Raw genomic sequence first — 25058 nt, 5'->3', positions numbered from 1 at the left:
AGCAATTATTGATGAAGTGTAGGATACAGTTTAAAAGCGAAAAATATGTATTTACTTAAATTTAACAGTGTTTGGGGGCATTTGGAATTGATTAGCTTTACAAATGTTGTAACAGAAGGATGTTTATAATAAATAGGTTGAATATAAGATTCCTGGAGTTGAGAGAAGGCTTTACAGACAACTAAAAAATGATATTCGTTTTCAATTACATCTATTCCATAGTTGCCTGTAATGTCTGCTTGCCATTGTTGAATATCTACGTCGATGATACGTTGTTTTATTTCTGATAAGATTACTGATTTATTTATATATATTGTTTATTCCAAAAAAGTGTTAGGCCGTAGGCCTATTACACAGAACTATTTACAGAGAGAGGGAGAAAAAAGAATTACCACTATTTTACATGTATATCCATATCCATACGCATTCATACACATACACATGCATATATACAAATAAATATTTAGACTGTATGCAATGAACGAAGTCGAAAAGCTTTGTAAACGTAGACTGCTAGATTTCGTATGATTTTAAAGTTAGTGGGTGTCATAAGAGCATTAAATTTATTTTTAGAAGGGTTTGTAAAATATTTAGGAGGAATATATTCAGCTCTTAGATCACTATAAGCATTGCATATTAGCACCAAATGATATTCGTCCTCAATAAAATTCTGGTTACAAATCAAACACAGTCTCTGTTCCCTAATATCCTTAATATATCGACCGGTCTCAATTCGCAGCCGATGGGAGGAGCATCTCAGCTGAGCAAGTGCAGCTCTGAATTTTGAAACATTTACTTCACTGATATAGCTTTCTAAGCCAAAAGAAATATTGTAAAAAGAGTAACTTTGGGATTTAGTGCTAGATGAAACCGCTGCATGCCAATCTTGCTCAGATGAGGCTTTTAAACGGTTTACAAATTCCGAAATAAGACTTCTACTTTTATTACTAAATTGCATCTCCCATATGTAGCCAAAACCAAACGAACAGAGAATGTGTTTGATTTTAGAGACCCAGTTGATCTTACCATTATTACTATCAAGTACTAATAATCTATAACATTTCTTAACTTATCTATTTTCAGGCAAATGTAAAATTCTGAACTAATAAGTAACTATACGCTTATAAGCACATATGTACATAGGATACCTTCCGCATTCCCCCCTAACCACATGATTTGATGAAGATTGTTTAACCCCAAGAAAGCGTTTACATGCTAGTACCTGGATTTGCTCTAATTCCTTGTAAGTATCTACACCCCAAATCTCGGCACCGTATAAAAGAAACTGAGATATTTTAGAATAATGTTTTTAGAAAAACAAGTCATAAGGAAGAGGTTGAAGCATTTTTAGAGATTTAATGACACCAAATAGGACCCTTTTAGCTTGTAAAGCAGCACTGTTAACATGCAAAGACCAGGAGAGTTTTTGAAAGAATGGTACCGAGATATTTATAAGAACTTACACACTGACGTTTTTGACCCTCGTAATACCACTTTTCATATTTTGATAAAATACCCCCATTTTTAAATACCACTACCTTAGTTTTATCCAAGTTGACTGTTAGATGATAGTTACTACAAAAACTTTCCAGAGCTTTTATGCGTTTTTGAAGGCCATACACAGTATCAGCAATAAATGCAACTTACATCATCAGCAAACAACAATAGAAAAATTTGTACAGTGTCAGGGTGTAGCTGTACACCTGGTGTGCATGTTGATTCTATATACAAAGCTAGGTCGTTTATAAAAAAATATAAAATAAAAATGGACTCATTACGCAGCCTTGCCGAAGTCCTAGAGGGCAATCAAAACATTCTGTGAAACAATTTCTGATCTTAACACAGCTTTTAACACAGGAATAGATGGATTCTAATGCATTTAACATTTTTTGGGACACACCTCTGGATTTACCAACTAGCCATAGTTTAGATCTATTTACAAAATAGAAAGCTTTTTTAAAGTCAACAAAAAGAACATATAATTTACCACGCTTCTTAGACAGATAATGCTGGATTACAGACTGCAGAATAAATATATTAGTACTATAACCTTTCCTAAAACCAGCTTGAGAGTCACACATTTTATCATACGCATCAGACCAGAACGTAAGTTTTGAATTAAGTACAGATACAGAAAGTTTACAAAAAGTGCTGAGCAAGGAGATACCACGGTAGTTATTGGGGTTTGACTAATCGCCCTTCGTATGCAGAGGTATGATAACACCAGTACACCACGACTCGGGAAACGAACCATTTTTAAATAAAAGGTTAAACAAGGTTGTTAAGTATGGTACTATTAAATCACTTGATGCTTTGAAAAATTCAGAAATTTCCTGGCGACTTACAGTTTTTTAATTGATTGATAGCTTATCTGAATCATCCAAGTTACCAATCTTGAAAGCATTTATCACTGGAAATAAAGATGAACTAACAATCAAATAATCTACAACACTTTGCCCATTTCTGGAAACACATGTAAAATCAGCGAGGGCATCACCCTGAAATCTACCATTGGCAATATGCAAAGAGTGTGATATACATATATTCAAAAGACGTCTACCAAAGTTATTGACCTCTAAGTCTCTGTTGTTTCTCTTGGATTGTAATCCGTCACTATCATACCACTCACCACCTGGAAGATAGTCGGCACTGTCATCAATAATACAATCATTACTGATACCTGTTCTAGAGTTAAATTCACCTGTAAGTATAATGTCAGCATCATAACACGTTTTAATATCATGAAGACATTCATCTAATGTATCTAAACTGTCAATATCTTTTCCTACATAATACTGTGAGTATTCTGGTGAAACATATAGCACTCCTATAACTACATCTCTGGTATAGCCACAGACTTTCTTGTCAAACAGTAAGTAGACAGCATCTTGAATATGTGACAGTATTCTTGTACACACAAACGCTTATCAACATACACACCAACTCCTCCATGCTTCAGCCTGTCTCTGCATGTAGCAAATAGTTGATGTGTGTCTGAGAGAAATGTACTGTAGTCATGTACAGAATACAACCATGTCTCACATAATCCTACCACTGAGTGTTGCGACAGTATATGTTCCAATAGTTTATCCTGTAGATGGCGTTTAAGAGATTGGCAGTTCCATGTGAAGATAGAGAATATATCTTTAGCAGATGAAGCATCAGTATAAGTTTCAGTCTCTGTGTAGCCTTTTAGTGACTATCTAAACTCAGTCAATGTACTGGTTTTGTGGTTAAAGTCATATGACTTCCCATCGATAACCAGCTTATCAAACCGCAGGTAAGCTTCTTTTCCATCATTCCTGGCTTTTATCATGTGAGGAATCAAATTCTTCCTTTTTTCTCTTACCACATAACTGTAATCCTCACTGATTTTCACAGGACTCTTTCTAAGTTTTTCCCTGGCACAAGTAAGGATGGCTGTCTTTGTCTTTCCCCTTGTGAGCTTGACAACTATAGGTCTAGGCTTCCCTTTCTTCTTCCCAACTCTGTGGGCTCTCTCTATCCCCACCCCTTCATCACTTTCTGCTTCATCCATGTCTAGCTTATCCACCAAAACCTTTCTCACAGCGGTCTCACAATCTGCCCCGGTCTCTCTTTCATTCCCACCCTTCTCAGGAATCCCGTACACCACAATATTCACTCTCCTTGATCTATTCTCTAGAAGACCGCCTCCGTGGTCTAGTGGTAGAGCGTCCGCCCGGAGAGGGGAAGGTCCGGGGTTCGATCCCCGGCCGCGTCATACCAAAAGACGTTAAAAGATGGTACTTGTTGTTACCCTGTCTGGCGCTCGGCATTAAGGGGTTAAAGCAAGGACTGGTCGGCTCGGAGTCAGTATACTGTGTCTGAGTGGGGTATTAATGTTAAACTGCGGCATGGTATCTCAGTGGGCTAGCACTATAAATCGGCATCAGTCCGTTCTAGTAAAAGCAGCTACACACACACACGTGCATGCACGTCGCTATATAAGTGCAATAATCTTGGGCGCGACGTTAAACCCAATTTCACCTCACCTCACCTAATCTCTAGATCATCAGTTTTTAGTCATTAGTCTTCGTTTCGAGACTTGAAGTAAGTCTTTATCTCCGCCTGAAGTGAATTTACTATTTCACTCGGTTCTTATACTGTATATTTAACACTACCTGCTAGGGTTTCAGGACCTGGGTTCGTCTCAACGTCCCCACACACAGTCACAGTCAACATCGCTATCACGAAAAGCGTGGCCACTGACAACGACACACACAATGTGTTAATTCTGAACTTTACGCTTGGTTTTCGTCTCGAAAGAGTTCCTATCTTTACTCTCCAGGTATTGATATCTACCCCCATACCTGCTTTGCTTTCTTGCTTTGTGTACTTTTCAAAGAAAAATCAACCCTGCTTGTTTACTTCGTGTCAATAGCAAAGGGACGTCACTCTGTTTTTCAAAGTTGTATAACACAATGGTGTGGTCTACCCTAGATTATGGGTCATGTATATGGGGTGTGTATGAGTTTTTATGTGTAAATGCGGTACAAAATAGAGCTATGCGCTTCTTTTTAGGTTTACGTAAATTTGCACCAAATAATGCTTTAATTGGTGATATGGGCTGGACATTTATAATGCAATGGTGTAGTGTTGTAATATAGACCCTGATCGGATAACATCAAAAATATTTGTATGGGGCTATGACAAAGTTATAACTTTTTCTTTTTTTTCATTTTCTTTTTTTTTTCTCTTTTATATTTTAAATGTACCATTATGTAATTAGTGTCTCGTAGGCCAACTGGCCGGGTGCTTTTTTTTCAAAATGTTTTTTTTTATATGTCTATATATTTAGTACTGCAGCATGTGACACTCTAATAAAACAATTTTCTTCTCTCTCTTCTTCTTCTTTTTTTCTTCTATGACAAAGCACTTTTAATAAAAGAAATTGGGTTTTTAGAGTAATAAAAAAGCTATCCGATCTTGGCCTAAATCATTTTGCTAAAATCGCCAATAATTATTGTGCCAAATATGTAGTTGCATCTGTCAAGAGTAAAAAGTAGGATATATTTCGTACACAGTGGAGTGAGGATGTGTGTCAGCCACAAAGTGTAAATGGTACAGGAGGAAACAAATTAAGAATGTATTGTAATTTTAAGTATCTTCCAAACTGTGAGTTTTATGTAAGTAATTTTATGCCTCGTTCGTATAGACGAGCAATTGCTAATTTTAGAAGTGGAACAGCTCCTGTAAGGATTGAGACGGGACGATACGATTGCACAGTTTTAAATGAGAGATATTGTTTTTCATGTCAGAATATTTTAGAAGATGAATGCCATGTTTTACTTAAATGTCTTTTATACAATGTTGAGAGGTCCCAGTTACTTGATCTATGTTTTAACACTTGTCCAAATTTTGATATTTTACCTGATATTGAAAAGTTATGTTTTATACTGTCAAGCCATGATGTTTGCTATGTTGCGGCCAAAACCGGCTTTTATATTTTAAAGAAAAGAAAAGACATTTTATATCGTCGTTAAACACGTTGTTTATATACTTTTTTAATATATATCTGTATACATGTGTAAATAGTATATATAGTCTCTCATAACTCCATGTGGAGAGGCTCAAATTTTAATAAGATCCTGTATTTTATAATGTACATTTATGAGGTGAGACTTAAATAAAAATCTGTCTGTCTGATATATTGCAGCAGTATCGACAACGCCTACGCATCGGCGTCATGTGAATATAATTAGTGTTTGATAATTGTTTGAACGACACATATTTTTAAAGGCTCGAAGAGGTTTAAAGGATGCACAAGGCAAACCGTGTATTGCTCCGAAGAAAGAACTGAATAACTGCAAAGTAAATCGTGTTTCACATCGAACGATGACATATATGTATTGTATTGTCGATATAAAAGAATATGAAAGCGTGTCTTTTAGACTTGGTGGCCGCCACAGTGGTCTAGCGGTAAACGTCCGCCCGTAGAGCAGAAGGTCCACGTTCGATCCCTCTCCGCGTCATTCCAAAAAGCTTCAAAAGATGGTACTTGTTGTTAATCTTCCTGGCGCTCGGCATAAAGGGGCTTAAACAAGGACTGCTACGCTCGGAATCTGTATACATGACTGTGTTGTTGTTACTTACTTTGGAGATTTAACGTGCGCTTTCCGACTGATGCGTATTTCGCACACGGGCCCGGCCTGGCCATTTAATGTGTTTCCGAAAGGGGCGAAAGTGGTCTGTGCAACCCAAGAGGGGACTTTAGGGGTTGCTTATATAGAATTTGGGAATTTTGAGATTTGGAATAGATGCCGATGGGGTTGGGGGGGAGAACTAAGGGAGCTGGGTATGGTGGATGTTTGTTGGTTTATGTGATTTTGATTTGGTAGGTTATTGTGTTTTTAGATGCGTTTTATTAGTTCCGTTTTGATTAAGAATACGCCTAAGGCCTTAAAGTTTTCTAGTTTATTTTGTGGGTTTAGTATTGCTTCTAGAGTGAGAGCCTTGTTTAGATTCAGGGTGGTTTGTAATGCGGTTCGATGTGTTAGTTAGTGTGTGCAGTGTATGAGTGCGTGTACTGGGGTTTCTAGTTGTTTGCAATGTGGGCAGTTACCTGTAGTGTGTTTTTTTATTTTTTAGGTGGTTATTTAGGTTGGTGTGTCCTGTTTGGAGTTTAGTGATTACTCTGTCGATTTTTTTTGATGGATGGAGAATTTTTGGTTTGGTTAGTGGTTTGCTGAGCACTTTTTTTTGATTTGGCTATTTGAGTTTAGATATAGGTTATGCCATTTTTTTGTGATTTTTTGCTTGATTACACTTTTAATTTCTGATTTTGAGATGGGTAAGTTTAAGCTTATTTCTGGGATTTTGAGGGATAGTTTAGTTGCTTTATCGGCGTTTTCATTACCGTATATTCCTACGTGGGCGGGGATCCACAAGAAGGTTATTTGTTTGCCTGCCTTAGTTAGGTCGTTGGAGCTTTTAAGTATTTGATTTATTAATTTAGGTCGGTTTTTGGTATTTTTGTTTTGGAGGGCTTGCAGTCCACTTAGGGAGTCGGTAAGTATTAGGATTTTTTTGTGGTTTTTGGATTCTTGATTATGGAGGGCTGAGGCCATGCCCATTAGTTCTGCCGTGAATATTGATTGGTTATTTGGGAGTCGAAAGGATTGTGTGGTTTTAGTTGGTTGTGTGGTATGGACTCCGAAACCCGTGTGTTTGCAGGTCGGATCTGAGGATCCGTCCGTGTAAATGTGACACCAATTTGGCCAATTTTCGTGTATGTATGCTAGTGTGGTAGTTTTAGCTATGTTTGGGTCGGTTTGTTTATTTATTTGGCTAGCTAGTGTTGTGTCTATTTTGGGTATTTTAAGTTTAGGGGTGAAGATATTTGATTGTTTGCAGTTTTGTTTAAGATTTTTCATTTGGTGTTCATTTAGGTAGTTTGTTATTCTTTCGGATATTGGGGTAAGTAAGGGGTGTTTACGAGCTAGAGCTTGGTTTTGGGGGGCTGATGTTTTGGTTTATTAAGTTTTGGATGAGAGGGTTTGATTGGGACGCGGCCCAGAAATTTAAGCTTAGATGTTCCCTGTGTAGACTTAGTGGCATCTCTCCGGTTAAGGCCTGAAGTGAGGTGTAGGAGGTGCCATGTTGGGTGCGTGTAATTAGTTTGAGAGCCTGATATTGTATTGAGTCAAGTTTTTTAGATAGGGAGTTGTTAAGGGTGTTGAAAATGGCGCAGCCGTAGTCTAGTTTTGATCTAATTAGTGATATGTAGAGAGAGAGGAGAGTATCTTTGGAGGCTCCCCAGTTAGAGCCAGTTAGGCATCTTAGGGTGCTTAGGTCTTTACTGCATTTAGTTGTTAGGTTTTGGATGTGAGCATCCCAGGTGAAATGTTCATCGAAAATAAGTTTGTTTACTTACTTACTTACTTACTTACTTTGGAGATTTAACGTGCGCTTTCCGACTGATGCGTATTTCGCACACGGGCCCGGCCAGGCCATTTAATGTGTTTCCGAAAGGGGCGAAAGTGGTCTGTGCAACCCAAGAGGGGACTTTAGGGGTTGCTTATATATAATTTGGGAATTTTGAGATTTGGAATAGATGCCGATGGGGTTGGGGAGGAGAACTAAGGGAGCTGGGTATGGTGGATGTTTGTTTGTTTATGTGATTTTGATTTGGTAGGTTATTATGTTTTTAGATGCGTTTTATTAGTTCCGTTTTGATTAAGAATACGCCTAAGGCCTTAAAGTTTTCTAGTTTATTTTGTGGGTTTAGTATTGCTTCTAGAGTGAGAGCCTTGTTTAGATTCAGGGTGGTTTGTAATGCGGTTCGATGTGTTAGTTAGTGTGTGCAGTGTATGAGCGCGTGTACTGGGGTTTCTAGTTGTTTGCAATGTGGGCAGTTACCTGTAGTGTGTGTTTTTATTTTTTTTTAGGTGGTTATTTAGGTTGGTGTGTCCTGTTTGGAGTTTAGTGATTACTCTGTCGATTATTTTTGATGGATGGAGAATTTTTGGTTTGGTTAGTGGTTTGCTGAGCACTTTTTTGATTTGGCTATTTGAGTTTAGATATAGGTTATGCCATTTTTTCGTGATTTTTTGCTTGATTACACTTTTAATTTCTGATTTTGAGATGGGTAAGTTTAAGCTTATTTCTGGGATTTTGAGGGATAGTTTAGCTGCTTTATCGGCGTTTTCATTACCGTATATTCCTACGTGGGCGGGTATCCACAAGAAGGTTATTTGTTTGCCTGCCTTAGTTAGGTCGTTGGAGCTTTTAAGTATTTGATTTATTAATTTAGGTCGGTTTTTGGTATTTTTGTTTTGGAGGGCTTGCAGTCCACTTAGGCAGTCGGTAAGTATTAGGTTTTTTTTGTGGTTTTTGGATTCTTGATTATGGAGGGCTGAGGCCATGCCCATTAGTTCTGCCGTGAATATTGATTGGTTATTTGGGAGTCGGAAGGATTGTGTGGTTTTAGTTGGTTGTGTGGTATGGACTCCGAAACCTGTGTGTTTGGAGGTCGGATCTGAGGATCCGTCCGTGTAAATGTGACACCAATTTGGCCAATTTTCGTGTATGTATGCTAGTGTGGTAGTTTTAGCTATGTTTGGGTCGGTTTGTCTATTTATTTGGCTAGCTAGTGTTGTGTCTATTTTGGGTATTTTAAGTTTAGGGGTGAAGATATTTGATTGTTTGCAGTTTTGTTTAAGATTTTTAATTTGGTGTTCGTTTAGGTAGTTTGTTATTCTTTCGGATATTGGGGTAAGTAAGGGGTGTTTACGAGCTAGAGCTTGGTTTTTAGGGCTGATGTTTTGGTTTATTAAGTTTTGGATGAGAGGGTTTGATTGGGACGCGGCCCAGAAATTTAAGCTTAGCTGTTCCCTGCGTAGACTTAGTGGCATCTCTCCGGTTAAGGCCTGAAGTGAGGTGTAGGGGGTGCCATGTTGGGTGCGTGTAATTAGTTTGAGAGCCTGATATTGTATTGAGTCAAGTTTTTTAGATAGGGAGTTGTTAAGGGTGTTGTATATGGCGCAGCCGTAGTCTAGTTTTGATCTAATTAGTGATATGTAGAGAGAGAGGAGAGTATCTTTGGAGGCTCCCCAGTTAGAGCCAGTTAGGCATCTTAGGGTGTTTAGGTCTTTACTGCATTTAGTTGTTAGGTTTTGGATGTGAGCATCCCAGGTGAGATGTTCATCGAAAATAAGTCCTAAGATTTTGGTTTGTTTTTGAAATTTGATTGTTTGATTGTTTAGCTGGAGGATTGGGGAGGCGGGTTTCATGTTTTTATGTTTGAATACTATTCCTGTTGTTTTTTCTGAGTTAAGGGAGAAGCCCCATTTGTCAGCCCATTGTTGTATTTTATTAAGAGATTTTTGGAGTAAATTTTGGGCCATTTTCATGCTTTTAGTGCGGATCCAGATGGCTCCATCACCCGCGAATTTTGATGTGTTTACTTTAGGGGATAGGCCCTCGAATAGATCGTTTATTATTATATTGAAGAGGGTGGGGCTGAGGATACTGCCCTGTGGAGTGCCATTTTCTAGGGGACATTGGTCCGATAGAGTTTGGTCTATACCCACGGTTATTTTACGATTGTTTAGGAAGTCCTGGATGTAGTTTATTATCTGACCTTTGAGTCCTATTTTTTTAAGTTTTTGTATTAGCCCGTCGTGCCATACCAAGTTTGTTTATTTATTTGTTGTTATTTACTTACTTACTTACTTACTTACTTTGGAGATTTAACGTGCGCTTTCCGACTGATGCGTATTTCGCACACGGGCCCGGCCAGGCCATTTAATGTGTTTCCGAAAGGGGCGAAAGTGGTCTGTGCAACCCAAGAGGGGACTTTAGGGGTTGCTTATATATAATTTGGGAATTTTGAGATTTGGAATAGATGCCGATGGGGTTGGGGAGGAGAACTAAGGGAGCTGGGTATGGTGGATGATTGTTTGTTTATGTGATTTTGATTTGGTAGGTTATTATGTTTTTAGATGCGTTTTATTAGTTCCGTTTTGATTAAGAATACGCCTAAGGCCTTAAAGTTTTCTAGTTTATTTTGTGGGTTTAGTATTGCTTCTAGAGTGAGAGCCTTGTTTAGATTCAGGGTGGTTTGTAATGCGGTTCGATGTGTTAGTTAGTGTGTGCAGTGTATGAGTGCGTGTTCTGGGGTTTCTGGTTGTTTGCAGTGTGGGCAGTTACCTGTAGTGTGTTTTTTGAAATTTTTTAGGTGGTTATTTAGGTTGGTGTGTCCTGTTTGGAGTTTAGTGATTACTCTGTCGATTCTTTTTGATGGATGGAGAATTTTTGGTTTGGTTAGTGGTTTGCTGAGCACTCTTTTGATTTGGCTATTTGAGTTTAGATATAGGTTATGCCATTTTTTTGTGATTTTTTGTTTGTTTACACTTTTAATTTCTGATTTTGAGATGGGTAAGTTTAAGCTTATTTCTGGGATTTTGAGGGATAGTTTAGCTGCTTTATCGGCGTTTTCATTACCGTATATTCCTACGTGGGCAGGTATCCACAAGAAGGTTATTTGTTTGCCTGCTTTTGTTAGGTCGTTGGAGCTTTTAAGTATTTGATTTATTAATTTAGGTCGGTTTTTGGTATTTTTGTTTTGGAGGGCTTGTAGTCCACTTAGGGAGTCAGTAAGTATTAGGTTTTTTTTTGTGGTTTTTGGATTCTTGATTATGGAGGGCTGAGGCCATGCCCATTAGTTCTGCCGTGAATATTGATTGGTTATTTGGGAGTCGGAAGGATTGTGTGGTTTTAGTTGGTTGTGTGGTATGGACTCCGAAACCTGTGTGTTTGGAGGTTGGATCTGAGGATCCGTCCGTGTAAATGTGACACCAATTGTGTTGCTATTTATCCAATGCGATCTTTATCTATTCCTGTGACGTATGTAAAATTGATATTTACACTCGTGACAATGCCACTTAAGGTGATAAGCAGTGTGTTTGTATACATACAATCATCCGTTATCAAAGAGTCATATATGGAACTATTTTGTATTGGACATATTAAAATGAAAACAGAAGAGAGATTGCAATATTCTTGCTGAACAAGTAAAACGCAAGTAATACCTTCAGCGTTAATCCACGTTGAGAATGGTTTCGTTGACTGTGGACAATTGACAATAACCACATATGTGAGCGTTGTTTCAGTAGATGGGCATGTACTTGTTAATCTCTTCATCAACAAAGAAGCTCACACATTACAGAAATAACATCTATCACAGGAATTAAAGAAGACGCTATTCTACGAATTCGTACTAATCACGGCTTCCTCATTTAAACTTGTCTCAAAAGGAAACCGACAACAAGCCTATTTGTACGCGCGCGTTCGTCATATTCAACCGGTAACGTTTAATCTCTTTGAAGACGAGAATCTTTCTTAATCGCCTGTAAGCCAAACTTCAAATGATCTGATTGACTGGACTCAATCAACACCGGTCGACTCGAGCAGAATATAAAAGATGTGAGTGTATCTCACGACTCAACATCACTCGTTCCTCCAACGTTCCCGCTATCAAAGATGGCTAAAGCATACTCCGACCACTCGATCAGAACGATTCTTGGTTTGCAGAAAGGTGAGTATTCACGGATAGTAAATTGAGTAAAATAGTCCTCAGTTCATTGATTATTCATCACGTTCAATTCATTGCATCACTTGATTTTAACATTGTTATAAATCGTGAAACATATGGGTACAACAAACTATATACCTATTTATTCAGAGTTACCACCACGATCCAGTTCTGCAAGATGCCGGACGGTCCCAGAAAGACGACGCACTTTGTACAGCCAAATTGCGCTTGATAAGATGGAGGCTATTTTTGAAAAGAATCCATACCCAGACCTAGACATCCGAGAGATTCTTTCACAAGAGTTCGGTGTCCCCGAGTCGAAAATACAGGTGCGTACTGATGCTTTAATTTGTAATTGTGTTGACTAATTAAGGAGAGAACATTCAGTTTATTTACACTGAAGAAGATTTTGTTGATTAACACTGAATAAAGCTAACGTTTATTGTTTTGATATCTCTAGGTGTGGTTCCAGAATCGTCGTACTCGCCGGGGACGTACCAAGTCGCGACGTGGACCCGATACCACCAAGCAGACGATCGGTAAATATCCATACACACATGTCATCCAGCCTCTCGCCTTCACCAACACCCTACCCTGGTTCCAGGCTCCGTCCGCCATGCTGCCGAGTCTGATACCCCGGTGTTCCCCATCAGCTGACTACTGGATCCCGTCCCGCACCAGTGACCACCACCCGAACGGACAGCAACAAGACAAACTGAGAGAACTGTTGATAGGAGAGTTAAGGACATACGAGTGCACAGCATCTGATGACGATTCCCACCAAACATCAGCTATTTGTTGACCTCACGAGTATGTTACATTAGGACCAGCGTCTTGATAGTGCTATCCGTCGCAGAGAGAACCATTTTTATGTTAGTGCTACAAACTCAATGCTCAAAGAACCTAATAGGACCTCTACTCCCGAGAAAGATGTCTGTGTTTTGCTTGATAAGCTGATTTAAGGGGGCGCAGCTCAAAGGTTATTTAATCCTTGAATAAAGTGCCGTCATTCCATGCATATCCATATCGTTTGTTGTGATGTCCACATTGAGTAACTGTCGTCTCTTGGTTGACCATCAAGTGACCACACTAAACCTACCTGATGAAGACGCCACTGTCTAATAAACATACTGTCGTATTACATATGCTGCGATGGCTGGACTCGTTTGGGTATTGTACTGTTCAACTGAGTTTCATACGATTTTCAACTACCTTCGACTCACACTTGTAATCACAAGTCAAAGATACAGTTATCTCGCATCAATAAATATTAATACGTTTTACAATCGCACGATTAGCAAATAGAGTGAGTTAAAAATTATAGTCACATCGGCAGTATTTCAGCCATATCGTGACTTTCAAAAGTTATACATAATAAATACTCGAATGTCTGTCAACAATGGACGGTACAATAAATAGACTTATAACAGATTGATGTAAAACTAGCATGGAACCATTAAAATACATCACTTAACTAATAATACATTATGAAAACAGGCTATAGATAGCCAGCAGCCAAACTTAGTCCGTGGGGGACTTACGATACTTCTGCTACTTCACATAGACATAGACATAGTTTATTCCATAACTAACCACTCAAAGTGGTACATGGACATGAATGCAAGAAAATACTTTTATTACAGAGGATATTTGCATGATTATAAGTATGAGAATATACACTAAATGTTTTTAAGTATACAGGAGACAAATGTGCTGACAAAACACTGAGACTATAGGAGTAGTAAATATACTGAGAGGCATTAGAAACGCATAGTCAATTCTAAGATATAATTTTTTAAGAACATATGAGGTCCGTTTACATTTTACCTTGTTGACATTGTCCATTGTTGGTTATGACTGTAAACATGTCATGTGGGTTGCAAACAAAACTGTATCTGGAAACGAAGCCAATCACCAAAACGCAACACACCACTGGGACTGCTGCTATCGATGCACATTTTGCGAAAGGCATGATGCACGTGCAAACCTCAAAGGTAGGCCCTATAAATGCACACGATGACATTTTGCCATCACTTGCCTACACAATGCCACGGTTAACGCAAGATCAGCGTAATGAAGCAATGGGGATGTAAAATGCTGGTCGTACCCATGAACAAGTTGCTACTCATTTCCATTGCCATCAAACGACAATATCGAGATTACATGAGCGGTTGAGAACCACAGGCAGCGTAAGGGACCGTCCTCGACCAGGTGCACCGCCTGTGACGTCATAGAGACAAGATCGTCAAATCGCTAACAACCACCTCAGAAATCGCTTCACGTCTGCCAGGTCAACGGCAAATGCAACCATTGGTCTCCGTGGAAGACACATCAGTGACCGTACAGTGCGTCGTCGTCTTGCTGCCAGGAATTTGAGGTGTCGACGACCCTACCGTGGACAAATCTTGACTCAGGCACACAGGCTAGCACGGCAGCGATGGGCGGCTGGTGGAGGTAATCTCGGTGGTAGAGATTGGAGACAAGTTGTTTTTTCTGATGAATCACGTTTCACAGTCAGCTACCCTGATGGACGTTTACGTATATACCGACGCCAACATGAACCATTTACACAACCATGTGTTTTTGAACGTGATCGGTTTAGAGGTGGAGGTGTAATGGTTTGCGGAGTAATCAATGCAAATTTCCGCTCGGATATTGTTGTTATTCAGGGGAACCTTAATGCCAGACGTTACATCGACAACGTTCTACAGCCTGTTCTGCTGCCATTACTGACTCAACGTGGTTTTACGTCGCCATGTCTTTCAACATGACAATGCAAGGCCTCACACTGCCAGGATAACAAATGCCTTCTTGCAACAGAACAACGTTAATGTGTTGGACTGGCCTTCAAGGTCCCCAGATTTGAACTCTATTGAACATTTGTGGGATGAACTTGGCCGCCGTGTCCGACGTCAACAAAATCCTCCACAGACGGTTCCACAACTGACTCAAACTCTTCTGCATCATTGGAGACGTATTCCTCAGGCTGCAATTCGTCGACTGAGTCTCTCAGTGCCTCGCCGGCTCCAAGCGTGCATTGCTGCACAAGGAGGACACACTCGTTATTGACACCACTCGCCTTTGACGTCATTTTCATAGACATTAATTCTTTGTCACACAGTAACTGTTCATGAAATTCATCAGTGTAATCTTTAATTAGTCATTTGTATTGATTGTCATTTGTATATTTCATTTCAGTAAAAAATTATTGACACTTAAATTTGAGTATGCGTTATTTGTGCCTCTCAGTATAGTTGATGAAGTTTAGGATAATTGGGATTGACATAATAGTACTTACAGTACTAATATATAATATTGAGATAGCGCTGACGATCAGTTTCTGAATGTGTACACTCAAACAAGTAATGAAACTCGTCACTGACAGAGGTATTACAACGTGGACAGATCCTATCAACGTAGGGTAAAATACATCACTTTACATAATAATACATTGTAAAAACGGGCTATAGATCACCAGCAGCCAAACAATACCATACAAGGGACCGTTGGAACTTACGATGCTTCTGCTACCTTCACGGTTCCCCAGCAGGATTGACACCATCCCTTCGGCTGCTGGTGATGGTGCGCAATTAAGCCAGCTTTGCAGTAAATTCGTTGATTTGTGTCTGATTTCTTTTGCTTCATTAATGAAAGATCTACCTGTGACTTTACCGGGTGCCACGGAGGAGATGACGGGATTTGGGTAGGAGATATGCGTATTCCAAAGAATGGAATAAGTGATTTTTCACAGGTCCTCACAAAGAGGATTAAAAGCGCACTCGTAAGCTGGATTAGATTGATTTGTGATGTATTGTAATCGTTTTTTGAGGCGTTGTTTGAGGGATCGCTCGTCAGCCTCCACGTACAGACTATAAATGGGTGAAATTCTGGAAACACCAATGCAAAGCCTCAGTCTTTGATGATGAATTGTATCCAATAATGTTAAATTACTTTCAGAGGCTCCACCATAAACGATGGCGCCATAATCAAGTTTAGAGCGAATCAGCGTTCTGTATAGTTGAAGGTTGGTTTTCTGACCTCCTACCCACTTTGCATGGAGACATCTGTAATAAATCAAGCGCCTTCAGACATATATTCTTTAAGTATTTAATGTGGAATACATTCAAATGAGGATATAAAAAGCATACCTAAAACATTGGTTTCTTAATAAATAATAGCTCTTGCTCAATTATCAAATATTGACAATCTCCTCACATCATGGTTAATAATTACCTTTTGGGTTACATACATTTCAATACTATCACAGTTATATATTAAGAATTGTATAATTTATTCTGTATCTGAATTGGTCAGGCATTGTGGATAATGCCTGATCAGGGTGTGACAAAGAGATTTTGCCTTTGTTTTTACAATTCTGTGTATCTTGAAATATGTTTTATGCGTTATGATATTGGTAATCACTTTAAACACTATCTTTTTAAAGAATATATTATTCAAAAAGAAATTGTATAATTTCCCATAGAAAGGGCCAACAAGCTTAGTTTTATACCAGGTGGATGTTTTTTACCATGAACCATTTAGCGTTTGTTTGTTAAATCACAATAATCTGACTTTGACAAGGCATCAATTAAATAAAAGGTTGGAATAATAATTAATTACTTGATGAGATTAAAATTTATATCATTACTTGACCATGTTTCTCTGAGTTCATAAACATCTTGCTATCATGTCCAGTAAATTAATTAAGATGACTAAAAATCGTTTTTAACAGTTGTATTATTTCACTTTAAATGAAGATCAGTAAGCTTCCACTACCAGTGAATAACTTTTGTTGTAAACAATTCTAAACCAATAGTTTTCTTATATTAACTAAGATATTTTTATTTCAATCTGTCAAAATATTTCAGTTATTCACTTCCTTCTCACGGTGTTTTCATCTTCTTTCTAACCTTGAAGGGATGATCCATTTCACAAGAATAGTATCAGGTAATTTATTACTGCATGGACCCTGTCTCATCATAGAAATGCTAACATATTCAAAGCATGGTTTAATGGGAATGAAATTGAAAGATTTTGCGGAACGAAAACCATTGGCAATGATGATATCTCTATGTTTAATGAATTATTACTGCTAGAGTAATTTGCAATATTATATTCGAGTAATTTGCAATATTATTTATACATGCTATATACATGAATGCTTTGTATCTCCCTACGTGTAAGTACGGTGTATACAAGTTATAGACAACTATTTATTCATCAATATCCAAATAGTCTAGGACTTACTTTTTGATTTTAGTCTCCATATACTGATTGGATATACCTAAAACACTTGAGGATTCTATGATGCTTCCTTTTTCTCCTCATGGGACACTTGAGGATTTTATGATGCCTCCTTTTTTTGCTCATAGGATCTATGTGGGTTTCTATACCCTGATTGGATATTTGGAAAAAACACTTGAGGATTTTATGACGCTTCTTTTTTTTCCTCACAAGATCTCTGTGGACATCATCTAAATGTTGGCTATTGTGTTCAAAACGCTGTGCGCACACTAGTGTGAAAATACCTTCTAGTGTTTGTGTATTATCTTATATTACGCCTGTGTTTATCAGCTGGATTATTCATGGATTAACCCATATGAGTGTAAGTTACTTTAGTTTTCTTTGTATGTCGGCAATTGAGATGCTATTTACATGAATGCTTATATGACCTTATATGTTTACTTACTGATGTAAATAAATAATATTATGGCCTTGTTACCAAACCATGCGGGGAAATATAGGAATTTCCAAAATCCTTGAGCCGCAAACATCGGTCTTTCTTTGTTTTTATTCTTTCCTTTTCTTTTATATTCATATAAAACCAAAGAAATCAGTCATTACACAGACAAGATATGTATCATACTATTCTGTTGTCAAAACTATAACTCCAGTATGCAATGTCTATACAATCTAAACTATCCTTGCTATCTGCAAACTGCAGAGGCTTAGCTGATACGCTAAAAAGAAAAGAGGTTTTTAATATTTGTCGCAAACGAAATTTTGATGTCATCTGCCTTCAAGATATTTATACAGATAAAAATCAAGTGAACATTTTTAGGAATGACTGGGGCCTTGAGTGTATTTTCGCTCCCTTCAAGTCTTATGCCCGCGGGGTGGCTATTCTCTTTAATTCCATCGAAATGTCTATTCATAAGGTTATGATAGATGATGGTGGAAATTTTATAATTGCTGATTTAACCATTAAAGGAATAAGATTGACCTTAGCTACTATATATGGGCCTAATTCTGATCTCCCAAAATTTTATCATGATATCTTTAATGCCATTGATGGACTTGATAATGAATCGATTATAATTTGTGGGGATTGGAACCTCATTCTTGATCAATCTCTAGATCTGGAAAACTATAAAAATAGTAACAACCCAAATGCCAGAAAAACGGTTCTAGACTATTTATCTTAGTTTAACCTACATGATGTTTGGCGTGAACAGAATGCAGCTGTTAGAAAATTTACATGGTGGAAACATAAACCCAGACAGCAAGCTAGGCTAGACTTTTTTCTGGTTTGTGAAGATATTTTAAACCTATCCTCTGCTGCTGACATTCTCCCAGGTTATAAATCTGACCATTCGGCTATTTCTTTATGCCTAAATGATTCTCTGATAAATAATAGGGGTCGTGGATATTTTAAATTTAGCACTTTCCCTTTTAAGAAATAAGCAATATGTGGATATGGTAACAACTGTTTTAGATGAAACAAAACAACAATATGTGCATCCATCTTATAGATCAGACCATTCTGCTCCTTTTGATGATTTGGATTTAAAACTGAATATACCTGATTCCCTATTCTTGGAAACCTTTTTAATGAATCTGCGAGGTAAAACAATTTCTTTTTCCTCATATTTGAAAAAGAAAAGAGGAAAGAAATTGGGTGATTTAGAAAAAGAAATAAACCAATATGAAAATAAAATTAGAGAGGATTTTCAAAATATTTCTGAAGAAGCTATAAGTAAATTATCTGAATCAAAAAAGGATTATGAAAAAATTAAAGAAGAAGAAAGCAAGATAAATGCTTTTAATAAGAGATTACAATGGTATGAGGAGGGAGAGAAACCAACTAAATACTTTTGTGGTCTTGAAAATAGATTTTTTACAAATAATATCATCTCCTCTTTGATTAATAGTAAAGGTGAGGAACTGAATTATTAAAGAACAAGAATCATTCTATAGAAACTTGTACCAAAAAAATAGTTCAGTAGATACTGACCCAAGCCTGATGTTAAACAATATTCCAATTCCAAAACTAGAGAATGATATGCAACAGGCCTTTGAACAGCCGTTATCCTTAAACGAAATTGGTAAAGCTACACTTGCCAAGGTCTTGATGGCTTCCCAATTGACTTCTTTTAATTTTTCTGGAAAGATTTAAGAGTCTGGATATGGAGATACTTTAATCACGCTTACAATTCTAATTCTTTGACTTCTACTATGAACTGGGGCGTGATTACTTGCATTCCAAAAGCAAATAAAGATAGGAAAAGATTAAAAAATTGGCGTCCCATTACTTTATTAAATGCTGTATATAAGATTTTAAGCTCTTGTATTACTAATAGAATCAAGCAATCTTTAAACAAATTAATTCATTGTAATCAATCAGGATTTATCACTGGGAGATATTTAAGTGAAAATACTAGATTACTTTACGATATCATATTTGAAACTAAGAGACTTGACAAAAAAGGTACGTTGATACTCATTGATTTTGAGAAAGCGTTCGACACCGTGAATAAAGATTTTATTTTCCTCGTTCTGGAAAAATATGGCTTTGGGCCAAATATGATTAAATGGAAACATATACTCATATCTAATGCCTCTTCTTGTATTCTTCTTCTCTCTAATTTTTTCATGAATGAAAGAGGTTGTAGACAGGGTGACCCAATTTCCCCCTATTTGTTTCTTTTCGTAGCTGAAATTCTCGGTATCATGATTCGTAATAATGAAGAAATAAAAGGTATACTTCTACACGATATTGAACACACATTGGGCCAATATGCTGACGACACCCAACTTTTTGGGTAATCAACACTAAAAAACGCCTTGATAATATCTATGGTATTATAAGCAAATGGAAAAAAAGTAATTTGACTTTGATGGGTAAAATAACAGTTGTTAAGACTTTAATTCTCTCTACCCTTGTACATATTTTTTCCGCTCTCCCAAATCCATCAAAAGCTTTTATTGATCAATTGAATAGAATTCTTTTTAACTTTATTTGGAGTGGCAAAAGAGATAAGATTAAGAGGGATTATTTGAAAAGGAATTACAGTCAAGGTGGATTGAAAATGACTGATTTACCCAAATTTATATCATCTTTAAAAATTTCATGTTTAAAAAGATATTGCGAAAAGAACATTAATTATGACCTTGCTAGTTTTCAGCTGGCTCATATCTACACTTTAGGTGCCAGTTTGCACAAGAATTGGGAAATTGTACTGCTGAATCTTCACGGGTCGGTCGCATAAAGAGAGAGGATACTGTTTAGCACATACTTTCAGCACTGTATTGAAGTTATATATGACAGTATAAAGGTTCAGAGCATCTTTATCAAACGATATAATATATCAAACGATATCTATGCGTTAAGAGTGCATTTTGACAGCCCGGGCCAAGTCGGACCCATCACTTCTGACAGAGATTTTCTTAAGAAAATACAGTTAAAGTGCTAGATTTTAAGGGACTAGTTTTCTTTACATGCGATATACTGTGACATTATAAAGTGGTATATAGGTCGATATAATACTAGTCTATAGGTGTAAACACATTTGATGATACATTTGTGTGTTTAAAGTTGATTTTGACAGCCCGGGCACTGTCGGACCCAACACAGACAAAACACTTTTGATAGAGACTATGTTGAGAATGTAGAGGGAAAAGGACTTCATTTTGAGCACCTTGTTTTCTTTAAATACAGCAAAATGAGACACTATAAAGTGGTATATAGGTAGATATAATACTAGTTTTTAGATGTAAGCACATTTGATGATACATCTGTGTGTTTAAAGTTGATTTTGACAGCCCGGGCCAAGTCGGACCGAGCACAAGCCAAACACTTCTGATAGAGATATTCTTAAGAAAATACAGTAAAAGTGTTTGACTTTAACGGTTCAGTTTTCTTTAAATGCGATACACTATGGCATTATAAAGTGGTATAAAGGTCGATATAACACTGATCTATAGATGTAAACACATTTGAAGATACATCTGTGTGTTTAATGTTGATTTGGACAGCCCGGGCCAAGTCGGACCCAACACAAGCCAAACACTTCTGATAGAGACTGTGTTGAGAATGTAGAGGGAAAAGGGCTTCACTTTGAGCACCTTGTTTTCTTTAAATACCGCGATCTGAGACACTATAAATAGGTATTTAGGTAGATATGATACTAATCTATAGGTGTGAATCCATTTCATGTTACATATGTGAGGTTAAAGTTGATTTTGACAACCCGGGCCAAGTCGGACTGAACACTTGTGAGACTGTTGAGAGTATGGGGAGAAGAGGTCTACATTAACCGACGTGTCTGCTTTAAATACGATGAACAGTGACATTATAAAGTGGTATTTACTTAGATATAGTACGTTCCTATAATTATAAACGCTATGCCGACAGATGGAAATTTGTATCGCCATAGCTGGAAGTATTTGATAGGTTTCAAATCTTATTTCGTTTAACGATTGCTCTTTTACATGTTACCTGGATCAGCGACGCTTACACACAGCTCCACTTTCTGGTTTTCAAGTGATTTACTCCGAAATACTTAATTATGCCTCAATAATATGTAGGTATAATTGCCGAAGTAATTAGCCAATAACACTTTGGCCCATCTTGGCCCGGCCCGACTTTTAGGCAATGCCGACAGATACATACATTTCCTGTTGAAGATGTGACTTTAGTTTACTATAATTGCTAAGATAATGCGAAGATGAAACAGCTTCGTATCAGTTTTGTGCAAATATATCTTTCACTCGCTGCTAAAATATTCCAATAAAAAACTTGAATGTTACTAATTTCCTGTGCAATCCGTCTTTTGTTTTGACGCGGCCGGGGATTGAACCCCGGACCTTCCTCTTTCCGAGCCGGCGGTCTACCACCAGAAAATCCTGACATCTGTCCATGGAAGCAGCGAGGGTACGAATCAGACCTTGTGGGATTGTGGCCCAAACAGTCTGTAGTGCCAACACATCCCATAAATGTTGATGCTGATAGCGACTGCGTAATATTGCTCGTTAGACTTGATAAACCTCGTCCTTCCTTCCAGTCTTCTGTACATTGTGTAGGTATGGACTTGATAATCCTCGTCCTTCCTTCAGTCTTCTGTACATTGTGTAGGTATGGACTTGATAATCCTCGTCCTTCCTTCAGTCTTCTGTACATTGTGTAGGTATGGACGTGATAACCCTCGTCCTTCCTTCAGTCTCCTTTACATTGTGTAGGTATGGACTTGATAATCCCTATCCTTTCTTCAGTCTTCTATACATTGTGTAGGTCTTCTGTACATTGTGTAGGTATGGACTTGATAATCCTTGTCCTTCCTTCAGTCTTCTGTACATTGTGTAGGTCTTCTGTACGTTGTGTAGGTATGGACTTGATAATCCTTGTCCTTCCTTCAGTCTTCTGTACATTGTGTAGGTCTTCTGTACGTTGTGTAGGTATGGACTTGATAATCCTTGTCCTTCCTTCAGTCTTCTGTACATTGTGTAGGTCTTCTGTACGTTGTGTAGGTATGGACTTGATAATCCTTCCTTCAGTCTTCTGTACATTGTGTAGGTATGGACTTGATATAATACTCGTCCTTCATTCAGTCTTCTGTACATTGTGTAGGTATGGTCTTGATAATCCGTGTCCTTCCTTCAGTCTTCTGTACATTGAATAGGTATGGACTTGATAATCCGTGTCCGTCCTTCAGTCTTCTGTACATTGTGTAGGTCTTCTGTACGTTGTGTAGGTATGGACTTGATAATCCCCATCCTTCCTTCAGTCTTCTGTACATTGTGTAGGTATGGATTTGATAACCCTCGTCCTTCCTTCAGTCTCCTTTACATTGTGTTGGTATGGACTTGATAATCGTTGTCCTTCCTTCAGTCTTCTATACATTGTGTAGGTATGGACTTGATAATCCTTGTCCTTCCTTCAGTCTTCTGTACATTGTGTAGGTCTTCTGTACGTTGTGTAGGTATGGACTTGATAATCCTTGTCCTTCCTTCAGTCTTCTGTACATTGTGTAGGTCTTCTGTACGTTGTGAAGGTATGGACTTGATAATCCTTGTCCTTCCTTCAGTCTTCTGTACATTGTGTAGGTATGGACTTGATATAATACTCGTCCTTCATTCAGTCTTCTGTACATTGTGTAGGTATGGTCTTGATAATCCGTGTCCTTCCTTCAGTCTTCTGTACATTGAATAGGTATGGACTTGATAACCCGTGTCCGTCCTTCAGTCTTCTGTACATTGTGTAGGTCTTCTGTACGTTGTGTAGGTATGGACTTGATAATCCCCATCCTTCCTTCAGTCTTCTGTACATTGTGTAGGTATGGATTTGATAACCCTCGTCCTTCCTTCAGTCTGCTTTACATTGTGTTGGTATGGACTTGATAATCCTTGTCCTTCCTTCAGTCTTCTATACATTGTGTAGGTATGGACTTGATAATCCTTGTCCTTCCTTCAGTCTTCTGTACGTTGTGTAGGTATGGACTTGACAACCCTCGTCCTCCCTTCAGTCTCCTTTACATTGTGTAGGTATGGACTTGATAATCCTTGTCCTTCCTTCAGTTTTCTGTACATTGTGTAGGTCTTCTGTGCATTGTGTAGGTATGGACTTGATAATCCTTGTCCTTCCTTCAGTCTTCTGTACATTGTGTAGGTATGGACTTGATATAAAATACTCGTCCTTCATTCAGTCTTCTGTACATTGTGTAGGTATGGTCTTGATAATCCGTGTCCTTCCTTCAGTCTTCTGTACATTGAATAGGTATGGACTTGATAATCCGTGTCCGTCCTTCAGTCTTCTGTACATTGTGTAGGTCTTCTGTACGTTGTGTAGGTATGGACTTGATAATCCCCATCCTTCCTTCTGTCTTCTGTACATTGTGTAGGTATGGATTTGATAACCCTCGTCCTTCCTTCAGTCTCCTTTACATTGTGTTGGTATGGACTTGATAATCCTAGTCCTTCCTTCAGTCTTCTATACATTGTGTAGGTATGGACTTGATAATCCTTGTCCTTCCTTCAGTCTTCTGTACATTGTGTAGGTATGGACTTGATATAATACTCGTCCTTCATTCAGTCTCCTTTACATTGTGTAGGTATGGTCTTGATAATCCGTGTCCTTCCTTCAGTCTTCTGTACATTGAATAGGTATGGACTTGATAATCCTTGTCCTTCCTTCAGTCTTCTATACATTGTGTAGGTATGGACTTGATAATCCTTGTCCTTCCTTCAGTCTTCTGTACATTGTGTAGGTATGGACTTGATATAATACTCGTCCTTCATTCAGTCTCCTTTACATTGTGTAGGTATGGTCTTGATAATCCGTGTCCTTCCTTCAGTCTTCTGTACATTGAATAGGTATGGACTTGATAATCCGTGTCCTTCCTTCAGTCTTCTATACATTGTGTAGGAATGGACTTGATATTCCTTGTTCTACCTCCAGTCCTAGTCTTCTGTACATTGTGTAGGAATACGTATAATGTACACTGTCTTATTATTTTATGTTTCTCATATATATGAAACAAACAATTTGACTTATTTTAATAATTTGACAATCATTTGAAGGTGTGGTGTTATCTTATTTTAGCTATGGATGTGGTGTGTGTAACACATATGGACCCGGGGAGTATGCGTACACTTAGGCTCGGGGTTAGAGAGGAAGACAGTGCGGTCAGTTGATGATTAAAAGTCTTACGCTATTCGAAAGAAGTTTATTCAAGAAAAACATGAAACATTCAGAATAAAACAAAACCCATAACCCACAACGTGCACA

General features: G+C 37.9%; 1 protein-coding gene across 1 annotated transcript; it reads left to right on the top strand.

The window, feature by feature from the left end:
• Positions 1 to 12291: 12291 nt before the first annotated feature.
• On the top strand, positions 12292 to 12857 carry LOC139450309 (homeobox protein unc-4-like). Its single transcript, XM_071231987.1, has 2 exons — positions 12292 to 12384; positions 12516 to 12857. The coding sequence occupies exons 1-2, from the start codon at positions 12292 to 12294 to the stop codon at positions 12855 to 12857; spliced, it is 435 nt and encodes a 144-aa protein (XP_071088088.1).
• Positions 12858 to 25058: the final 12201 nt, after the last annotated feature.

This window comes from Haliotis cracherodii, unplaced genomic scaffold, assembly GCF_022045235.1.
Source record: "Haliotis cracherodii isolate W230 unplaced genomic scaffold, xgHalCrac1.p SCAF_8, whole genome shotgun sequence".
Classification (NCBI taxonomy): domain Eukaryota; kingdom Metazoa; phylum Mollusca; class Gastropoda; order Lepetellida; family Haliotidae; genus Haliotis; species Haliotis cracherodii.
Note: the sequence above shows the minus strand (reverse complement) of the source record. Positions and strands in the feature narration are given on the sequence as shown.